Source organism: Antennarius striatus, chromosome 3 (genome assembly GCF_040054535.1).
Source record: "Antennarius striatus isolate MH-2024 chromosome 3, ASM4005453v1, whole genome shotgun sequence".
NCBI lineage: Eukaryota > Metazoa > Chordata > Actinopteri > Lophiiformes > Antennariidae > Antennarius > Antennarius striatus.
In genome coordinates this window covers 1,794,694-1,805,334 of record NC_090778.1, presented here as the reverse complement: position 1 = coordinate 1,805,334, position 10,641 = coordinate 1,794,694, and the positions used below count along the sequence as shown (strand labels likewise).

At 45.7% G+C, this 10,641-nt stretch overlaps 1 protein-coding gene and 1 long non-coding RNA gene across 6 annotated transcripts; one reads left to right on the top strand and one right to left on the bottom strand.

Annotated features, from left to right (window-relative positions):
- Positions 1-3,856: 3,856 nt before the first annotated feature.
- On the bottom strand, positions 3,857-6,605 carry LOC137592409 (tubulin beta-1 chain-like). Of its 3 annotated transcripts, XM_068310564.1 has the most exons (6): positions 6,454-6,577; positions 5,866-5,961; positions 5,660-5,735; positions 5,367-5,475; positions 5,178-5,288; positions 3,857-5,089 (listed from the first exon to the last, which is right to left on the bottom strand). In XM_068310564.1, exons 5-6 carry the CDS (start codon positions 5,236-5,238, stop codon positions 4,020-4,022), a joined length of 1,131 nt encoding a protein of 376 aa, XP_068166665.1. In that variant the 5' UTR covers positions 5,239-5,288; positions 5,367-5,475; positions 5,660-5,735; positions 5,866-5,961; positions 6,454-6,577; the 3' UTR covers positions 3,857-4,019. The 3 variants fall into 3 exon arrangements, with proteins under 3 accessions (XP_068166665.1, XP_068166666.1, XP_068166664.1); XM_068310565.1 differs by lacking the exon at positions 5,866-5,961 and having other exon boundaries at positions 6,454-6,471; XM_068310563.1 differs by lacking the exons at positions 5,660-5,735; positions 5,866-5,961 and having other exon boundaries at positions 6,454-6,605.
- Positions 6,606-6,623: 18 nt separating this feature from the next.
- LOC137592411 (uncharacterized) lies at positions 6,624-10,641 on the top strand. Of its 3 annotated transcripts, none has more exons than XR_011035017.1 (3): positions 6,624-8,071; positions 8,547-8,706; positions 10,023-10,641. It is a non-coding gene; the product is annotated as an uncharacterized lncRNA (long non-coding RNA). The 3 variants fall into 3 exon arrangements; XR_011035018.1 differs by having other exon boundaries at positions 6,732-8,071; positions 8,547-8,720; XR_011035019.1 differs by having other exon boundaries at positions 6,732-8,071; positions 8,414-8,706.

Here is a 10,641-nt window from a genome sequence, read left to right as displayed (position 1 = left end):
GAGCAGAGTTGTCAACTGATCACCACATGCGTTACATGTTAAGTATATTAATCCTGAAAGGGCATTTGAGTGTAGATTGAACGTTTAAAGGAAGTTTGATGAGTAGGCCACGCTGATATCCTCAGGGTGTGGCATCTATGGGATGCGCGTGCACAAAGATCCGACTTGTGGTACCGAGGCCAACCATTAACATATTGAAGAGATTTAGACATTATACTCATGTTATTTGCTAATGCTATTTGCTATTTTTGCTAGCTTCACAGTAGTCAACTTTAATCACACTCTCATTTAATCTTTGCAGACAGTTGAACCCTATCCCAGTACACACAGAGCTCACAGAACTCATCTAATCTTTTCTCACCCTTGAAGTCTGTACACATTTGAAAAATCACACACACACACACACACACACACACACACACACGCACGGACGCACGCACACACACACACACACACACACACACACAAACCTCCATACCCCCACATATCCAAGGTAACAGTTCCATTTATGGAAGTCTTCACACTTATGGGGTGATCAGGATGTAGGCAGGATTGTTTACAGGATGAGACCGGAGACGGAAACTACGTGGAGAAGATGCGAAACCTGTCACGGATTGGTCCAGAAGACACCACATCCCCTCATGCATATTCTTAATCCAAATTGTTTAAATCTGACCGGGCCAAGATAGAATTTGCTCTTCTTCAGCTGCGTCTGATGTAAGACCTGTGTAGTACCAGCAGTCAGGGACTGTGGAGAGCCTGGATATCTGTATTAGACTTGTTGTCAGGAACAAACTTTTTAAACTTATGACGATCGGCTAAGTCTCCTACTTTACCTCAATAACAAGAACCCACGGAAGAAAGAAGCTTTGAAAAGACTTTGCTTCAATATGTAAAACACTATTTAGCTAGCAAATACAAATAGAACTTCACTAACCTTGGCACCAATCTGATTTCCACACTGGCCAGCCTGGAGATGCACAATTTCCCTCATTTTGCACTGAGGTTTTGCGTTCAAGACTTGTTTAACAAATGAAATGTTCAGTCTACTGTGATTGAAAATGCATTGACTCTGGTACTTATACACAAACCAGGCTCCGCCTCTTCCCCCACTCCTGTCTCCTATTGGTTTATTTCCATTTGATGTGTTACAGACACAGATTTCCACCAATGATGTGCTTACATTCTCATTCACAATTGGTCTAAATGTGTGTCAGTCATTCTGATTTTTTAAACGTGTGAGTACTTTGTAGTCCTTTGTAGTCCCAAGACATTGGGACAAAGACTTTGTTCCGTATTAACCGTCAGGGACTCCTTAAGATGGCTACAAACAATGTTTCCAAGTGTCACAAATGTAACATGTCATAAAAGTGCAAAAAACCCTAATATTTCTGGACATTCAGCATGCACTGGGACAGTTTGCAGCTGAGTGTGATGCGCGTGAGGTGAAGATCAGCACCTCCAAATCAGGTTCTCAACTGGAATAGGGTGGTTTTCCCTATTTGGGTTGGTGGAGAGTCTTTGCCCCAAATGGAGGAGTATCTTGGGGTCTTGTTCATGAGTGAACACGAGGTTTTCCGGGCATGTCCTACCTAGAGGAGACCTCGGGGAAGACCTAGGGGCTATGGAGGATTGGGGGACTGTGTCTCTCGGGTGGCCGAACTTCTGGAAGAGGTGTCTGGAGAGAGGGAAGTAAGGGCATTCCTGCTGTGACTGTTGACCCTGCGATCTGGATAAGCCATTGAAGATGGATGGATGGATGATCAGCCCTTTCTTGGTGAAATGTGTGTTACTTCCAAGTGAAGGAAAACGTTTTAACTCTCCCGGTTAATGGTTAATCCGCCGGGAATCCACATGGTCGGCCAACAATGGCCGCTTTAGTGTACGTCAGGCAGGGAGAGCATGGACCGGGTGTGACGGTGCTTTTTAGTCATGTGGCTTTGAGGCTCAGGAAGCTGCAGCTTCTAACTTCAGCTAAACTCAGGAGCAGCTCATTGACTTTTCATGTGCCTGTTCACTCTTAGTTTTGGCTTAAGCTGATACACTAAAACCTGCGTCATGTAGACTGGAAGGTGACAGTTTGAAACCAGCACAGTATTTACTTAATGACATGATGGAAAGATGTTTTGGTAAACGGAAAGGAATAATTGTCAGTTTGATCATTTCTGTGGGGTCGGTGTTATGGGTGTTTGTTTTCTGTGGATATCTTTGTATTCCTTGCATTCGACAGCTGATGTTGAGAAGTATCGATCGGGTGGTGGGCAAGTTGGAAATGTCCCCATCATTTCAGTTGACAGAGTGGGAGGCTCTATTGGCTACCGACTCCAACGAGGGAGATGCCACTGACTTCCCCCAGTTGGGCATCATCCATCCCTCTGCTGGAGAGGAGGTCCAGCGTTAGTCAGGGTCTACAATTCACATTCACAATGTTGCTAATGCTAATACATGATCATGCTGCTGCAAGGACAGTTTTATTGGTAAGTTTGTGCTCATTGCTCATGTGAGGGCTGTGGAGATAGGAAGGTTGATAATATTGTTTTAGCTACCACAAAGCCCGATAATTAAGCTTGGGACACCTCAACAGGGGGAGTTGTTGGGAATTTATATTTAACAATGGAAATGACCACAAAACGCTTTGGCGTACAAAAACATAGACAGCACAACACTAAGTTCTTCTCTATTACATAATTTGTTGAATACAAAAGTACAGAACAACCACAGCACATAGATAACTATCACTGACACGTGTGAAGATGAGTCAGGAGGCTGGTGAGCTCATTCTTCAAGGACAGTCTTATCCAAAGACTATAAAGATCACGGTAAATGAACATTCGGGGCTCTTCACCAGAGGTTTGTTGCTGTTGTCAGTGCTGTATCCTCACCAACTACTGACCTTGTTCAGTAGACCTTGTTTGGAATAAAACTTGTCTAATTGAAGATACACCTCTCAACCGAGCATAAGAACCGAATAGAATTTTGTTCAGAGCGAAACGTTGGGCCAGCAGAGGTCTTGCTAGCCCTGACTGCTCATCGCTGATACACAGGTATGTATAGCTTTTAGTATTCTAGCTTCCATTTGCCCACCTCCTCCTCACACAGGGTTAGCAGATGGAAATAAAGTAGGGACAGCGTCCAACAGCTAACATTAGCTGCTGTGTAGAAAACAGCATATCTAACAAGTGTAACATAGACATCCGAGTGCTGAATGTTGGCCGTACATCACAAGTGAATGTGGTCAGTGCGCTGTGTCAGTGATCAGACTCCTGGGTCCGTTGTTTACCACTAGGAACCTAGCAGCATTTTCTGTAGGGGCCCAGTAGAACCCACCTCCTGACAAACTCCATGACTCTGGTTTGCACCCAGTCAAATACACGTCTTCCAGATACTAAGGGTTACAGAGACATTCCTTCAACAAGTGTTTTTGTGGCAGGGGTAAACTGGCATATTTTGTCCTGAGGGACAATTTGAGTCGCACTGGAGTGAGACCAGGTCTGGGGGTTCAGGTGCACAAACTGCTGCTGGATGCTCGCAGCTTCAACAATCAGCATGGTCACCTACTGCCTATGGGAATGACGTACTGCCACCTGGTGGCCACCACAAGGAATCCCCCCCAAGAACCACCGGCCACTCAACCATTAATGCAGCAGAATTTACATTTATGTGGGAACTCTAATTTGTACAAATACGAACACTGCACATCTAAAGCTCTTAAGCAAGATCCTCCTGGTGTTTGCGCTTACCTTGCAAACAGAGCTGGTACAAAGAGATGTAACACACACCCCTACACTTCATCTACAGCGTAGCCTCTACGGTAGAAAAACTCCTTCATGTTTAGTCCAAACAAAACAGGCCAATGTTAGGTGCAGAACATTTATTAACACTTGGAACATCGACACAGAACATGAATGTGGAAACAAAACTTCCAATGCTTAGCCAATGTCTTAAACATAGAACATTTGGAACATGACGTGAAAATGGCGCGTTCAAGGCTTAGCTCAGTAGACAACCAGGACAGACATCTAACCCATTTGCTCCTCTTCGTTATCTTCATCATCTTCGAACTCTCCCTCGTCCTCAGCGGTGGCATCTTGGTACTGCTGGTATTCAGACACCAGGTCATTCATGTTGCTCTCTGCCTCTGTGAACTCCATCTCATCCATACCTTCACCTGTGTACCAGTGGAGGAAGGCTTTGCGCCTGAACATGGCCGTGAACTGCTCAGAGATGCGCTTGAACAACTCTTGGATGGCTGTGCTGTTGCCGATGAAGGTGGAAGCCATCTTGAGGCCACGGGGAGGAATGTCGCAGACGGCGGTTTTGACGTTGTTGGGGATCCACTCGACGAAGTAGCTGCTGTTCTTGTTCTGCACATTCAGCATCTGCTCATCCACCTCCTTCATGGACATGCGGCCACGGAAGATGGCGGCCACGGTCAGGTAGCGCCCGTGGCGTGGGTCACAGGCAGCCATCATGTTCTTGGCGTCAAACATCTGCTGTGTGAGCTCTGGCACGGTGAGGGATCTGTACTGCTGACTGCCTCTGCTTGTGAGGGGGGCAAAGCCTGGCATGAAGAAGTGTAGACGGGGGAAGGGCACCATGTTGACAGCCAGCTTCCGCAGGTCAGCGTTGAGCTGTCCGGGGAACCGCAGGCAGGTCGTGACGCCACTCATGGTAGCCGACACCAGGTGGTTGAGGTCACCGTATGAAGGCGTTGTCAGTTTCAGGGTGCGGAAGCAGATGTCGTACAGGGCCTCGTTGTCGATGCAGTACGTCTCATCGGTGTTTTCCACAAGCTGATGGACTGACAGCGTGGCGTTGTAGGGTTCAACCACCGTGTCGGATACCTTTGGCGATGGCACCACGCTGAAAGTGTTCATGATGCGGTCGGGGTACTCTTCGCGGATCTTGCTAATGAGCAGGGTTCCCATACCAGAACCTGTACCGCCACCCAGAGAGTGTGTGAGCTGGAATCCCTGCAGGCAGTCGCAGCTCTCTGCCTCCTTCCGTACTACATCCAGGACCGAGTCCACCAACTCAGCTCCTTCAGTGTAGTGGCCTTTAGCCCAGTTGTTCCCAGCACCGCTCTGGCCTGCAAGTCAAGAAACGGGGTTAACATTCACCGCTCAGGGTAGATAAGCAGCTTAGATCCTACAGAAATGTAGAAAGACTTAATTTACCAAAAACAAAGTTGTCTGGCCTGAAGACCTGACCAAACGGTCCGGACCTCACAGAGTCCATGGTCCCTGGCTCCAGATCAACCAGCACTGCACGGGGCACATATTTCCCACCTACACAGAGCACCCAAAACATGAATAAACAAAGCTTCAATTTTATTTTTGAATCAATTCATGGATGGTTTGACTCACCTGAGGCTTCATTATAGTAGACATTGATCCTGTCCAGCTGCAAGTCACTGTCTCCATGGTAAGTACCGGTTGGGTCAATACCATGTTCATCACTGATCACTTCCCAAAACTAAAAATAATAAATAAGCAAATTAGTGATTACAATATTAATAATCAATAATCCATGGTCAAATTATTTAAAAAAATTTTTTTTTACTCATTTCTATTGGACAGTAAGTTACCAAGAAGATCAAATCATCAAGAAAAAAATGGAAAAGAAGCAGATATCACTATCCAATCCTCTCCTCACACACCAAAGGGTTTTAAGAGGCCTCTCTTCAGTCCGCTACCGATGTGGCTCCGCTGGCTGTTGAAACATTCCAATTTATCCTAATTGTACAAAGAATGGTCAAATGATTACTAAACAAGCGGAGTTAACTTTAACCGCCATAATGCCTGCAATTGGCTGCAGGCGAAGTCATCGGTTGTAAATTGTAAATTTTACAGCCCCCTCACTGACCACAACACCGCCGCCCTCAGGCCACAGCCGGCACTGCAACGCCAGCTGCCATCAGGCGCCAACGAAGCAGAGACCGTTACACCAGGTCATTCACATCTGCGTGGATCCATAAGAAAAAACCCGGTCAACAAGAATCAATAACGTGACTACATTCCATCAACACTTCTAGTTTTCACTTCCCTTTTTTGCTACGCAGCAGAGAGGAAGTGGACTTAAGAGAAAAGAAATAAAGATTGTCTGAACTGGTCTTTTTAGACATTTTTAAGCCAGCAAACTTCACTCAATCATCCAATGCCTGCTGAATGTTAAAACACTCGTCATATTTAACATTAATATTTTCAATATGCAAAAATAATTTTTAATTAACATATTAATTCTCCTAATTCCACTTTTATCAACCCTAAAATGGCATTCGAGTGTAGATGTAACGTTTAAAGTAAGTTTGATGAGTAGGCCCCGCTGACGTCCTCAGGGTGTGGCAGCTGCGGGATGCGGGGCACAAAGAGCCGGCCAGCGGGACCGAAGACCCGCCCTTCACTTGGGAAAACACTGGATTTATCCAGCAAACACAACAATAACTTCACTAACCTTGGCACCAATCTGATTTCCACACTGACCAGCCTGGAGATGCACGATTTCCCTCATTTTGCGCAAAGGTTTCAGCTAATATTAGATGTTAAAATTCCGAAGGAACGGTTCCGCCTACTGTGATTGAAATGGCGCCTCCTCTGGTACTTATGGTCCCTCCAGGCTCCGCCCCTTCCCCGCTCCTGTCTCCTATTGGTTCATTTCCCTCTGACGTAACAGACACGGACTTTCCACCAATGACATACTTACATTCTCATTCCCCATTGGTCTAAATGTGCGTCAGTCATTCTGATGTCATGCGTGAGTCTTTTGTAGTTCTTTGTAGTCCCGACGCGCTGTCCCGTTTTGATGACGTCACAACAAACGAAAGTCGCGGTCAGAGACTTTATCCCGGGTTGAACAGCCGCTTCGTGGTGTCCGTCAGAGACGGTGGAACGTGTTTAACTTCCGGACTGAAGGGGAAACGTCTTGTCTCTCCCGGTTACCGGCTAGTCCACCGGGAGTCCACGTGGCTGGCCAGCAATGGCCGCTTTACCGGACGCCTGGCGGGCAGAACCGGGACCGGGCGTCACGGTGCTTCAGTCACGTGGCTCTGGGGCTTCTGGTTTCAGCTGAACTCAGCAGCTGCTCGTTGATTTATGCGCCTGTTCAGTCCTAGTCCTACATGAAGATGGTCTACTTAGTCTTGGTCTACCCGTGCCTGACTAGGCCTGTTCATGCCTTTTTATCTCTGCCTATTTATGGCTTTTATTTGTATATTCTTGGTGGGTTATTTATGACTCTTTCTATTTGGTGTTGGTACTACTTTCTTTGTACTTTTCCTGTGTTTTGTGTACTCACTGTGCTGTGTGTGGTGCGACAGAAATTAATTTCCCTGACGGACCCTCCTTAAGGGACCAGTAAAGTTCTAGTCTCTGGTTTGAATTGGACAAACCGTCCTGAAACCAACATGATATTTACTAAACGTGTCAATGAGTAACGATTGTTTGGAGATACAATACGTGAAATAAATGAGTCCCACTGAGGAAAACCTTTACAGTCACCTGATGCACACGCAGTATAGATTATGGGTCATGGTAAAGAAGATAAATCGGATGAATTTAAGTAGACACGTTCAATTCTTACACACTGGACTACACTAAACCTCTTTTGCCCCATGTCTTGTTACGTCTATTCATCCAGTCTGAATGTAAGGCTTCAATCCGTCCGACTCCTCCGAGGAAGTCGTCTTCATTCTGGATCAAACCTGATCAGAAAACCTCAATCCAGCTCCAGTAAAACATCGATGGGACATAATGTACAGAAACTTGCTCAAACGTTGAACACACAAGTTGCTTTGTGAGCTCACCATGAGCCGACCACGAGCCTGTAACGCCGTGCATTCCATACATTTCTATGACGATTATTGTGCGGACCGGTGAAGACTTTCCATGGTGTTAATGTCGTAGTACTAATTCCTGGTGTCTGACTGAATCTGAATGTTGTCATGAATTCATTTTCCTCAGGCTGGTGCTCTCACATCACACAGGAAGTAGGTCATCGTCTCCACTGACTGCACTGTAAACTGACACAAGGGCGTCTTCTCATCGCTATATGAAGAGCTGTGTCAACAAAGGAAGTAAGTGAACAAAACCCCCTCCTTTATATTGGGACTTTTTTTTTTTTTAGTGTCTGCTGTAATTAAAAATTCATCAATCCGACTGTGGGGTTGGGATCCTGGTTTTGAGGCTCATCAGGAAGTTCACGTCTGGGCCGACACCCGACGGCATCACGACGTGTTCCTGGTTTGAAAAGCTGCGTTTAAATGTGTGCCAGACTTGGTTCACACACTGAAACCAGAACGCTGTGTTCTACCAACAATGGGTTGAAGAGAACTTTTTCAGCCATATTTGTTCCTCTTGAAATGACTTCCTTTGTGCTTCAGCATATCAATTATTCATGACTCTCTTTCTCTGGACAGATGAGGTAGGGTGATTTGTGTGCACAGCAGGAGTAGGTCATCCTAATGGACCTTAATGCACAAAAAGCCTCTCACTGGACCCAGGGATATACTTCCCAGTCCAGTCCCTCATGATGAAGCACTTTTCCACCAGGCTCCGACAGATGAGAGCACTGCAGTCGTCTCTGGTCCGTCGGACCAGACCAGCTGACCATGAATCTGCATTTCTGGAGGCACTGCAGCACTCAGCTGTCAGCCGGCAGCCGCTCGATGATAGCAGGAAACAGACACGCCAGCATCGACCCGGGTCAGAGGTCAGAATGATCAGGTGACCGGTTGAGTACGGCTTCAGAGCTGTGACAGATACAGGCAGTTTGAGAGGCTGGAAAATCTGAGAGCAGAGTTTTTGATTTGAATTTGATTTAAATTAATTTAAAATTTATGGGAAAATATGAATCAAAAGTTGTTGTTTTTTTTCTCAAGGTGCAGTCCTCCAAGGTGTCAGCCTGCTGATAGTTCTTCATTACCACCACTTCTGCTTGTCTTTGCTTACATGGGAATTGTTGGTTTATCTCTAAAACAGGGAATCTGTCAGTTCTGTAGTAGTGAAAGATACGTTAATGTTGACAGAATACACAGAATGAACACTCAATGGAGCACACACACACACACACACACACACACACACACACACACACACACACACACACACACACACACACACACACACACACACACACACTGGCCTCATGTACAGTATGCATGCAGACAGAACCACTGATTCTCAGTGGTATCAGGTTACAGCTCAGGTCAGACGGATCCATTCTGCCTCAAACCCTCAAACCAACACCTACATCTTCACCTGTAAGTGTGTCAGGGCAGTGTGTGTGTGTGTGTGTGTGTGTGTGTGTGTGTGTGTGTGTGTGTGTGTGTGTGTGTGTGTGTGTGTGTGTGTGTTTGGCTACAGGTCACACCCTATGCTGGCTTTGTAGAAGGCAAGAAAGGTGCAGTGGTGCAGCTGAAGGAGTCACACAGAATAGACTTTGTGTTTTTATTTGAGCCTTTTGTAAGTTTCTGATGGTTATCGGTTCACAGGTTTGTGATAATATCTTGTAATGTCATGTCTTCAGGGAATTATCACCCCCAATGTGTTCAATTCATGAACACATTTTTGGGTCACTATAGGTTGAAAACTAAAACTAAGCTGTTTTGACATAAAAGAGGAAGTCACATACACACACACACACACACACACACACACACACACACACACACACACACACACACACACACACACACACACACACACACGGACACGGACACGGACCTTCATCCTTCATCTGAAGTCAGTGATGTCCGTTAGTCGTTTTATTGAATGACATGGTTTAAAAGAAAAGTTAAAATGTTACAAAGAGCAGGAAATCCACGTTATTTACAGATAAAACTAGACAACTATCAACATTAAAGAGAAACCAAAAGCTTTAGTGACTTAATTGTGTTCATATGAACTGACCTACATACTAGAAATGTCCTGTTTTTGATAGTGAAACAAATCTCTGTCCAGTGACCTTCCTGGTCCCTCCATGTTCTCTATGGGCTTCATAGTGATTTGTGTTTTGCTGCATTCCAGACACTTGAGTCAGGACGTCCGTTTGATGCTGATGGAGACAGACGGTCACCAGTAGGGTATGCACAGCTGCATGATGGTCCGCAGGGGAAGTCCAGCATGCGTCTGCCCAGCCTGCACCAACGGGGTGTCATATTACTGAATGGTTTGGTCATGAGGGAGGATTAATGCTGCTCCGGTTCTGTTATCACGTCTACATCTCTGGGACGTGTTCACCTGTGTCTTCATTATCACCTGGTTCATCAGTGTCTCAGACGTTACCGCTATAAACCGCACCCGGAGCAGACAGACGGGCTCTCAGGACTGCAATGCAGCACTGGTGACGACCGGAGGCGAAGACATCACTTACATCAGGATAAGATGCCAGCAAGGGGGAGGGATCCAGAAACAGAAGGGTTTATGGGTAATGGTGTTCTAACTAACCCTAACCATAATCATTCTAACCCTGAAGGATAGAATGATTAGAGCCTGGTGAACGTCTGAATGTAAAGCTTCATATTATCATCTCTGTAAGGATGATAATAACAAGGAAAACAAAGCCAAGCTTTTTAAAAGTTCTTGCAGCGTAGATCCAGGTTACCATTATTCAGTATTGATTTGATGATCGCGTCCAGATGTGATC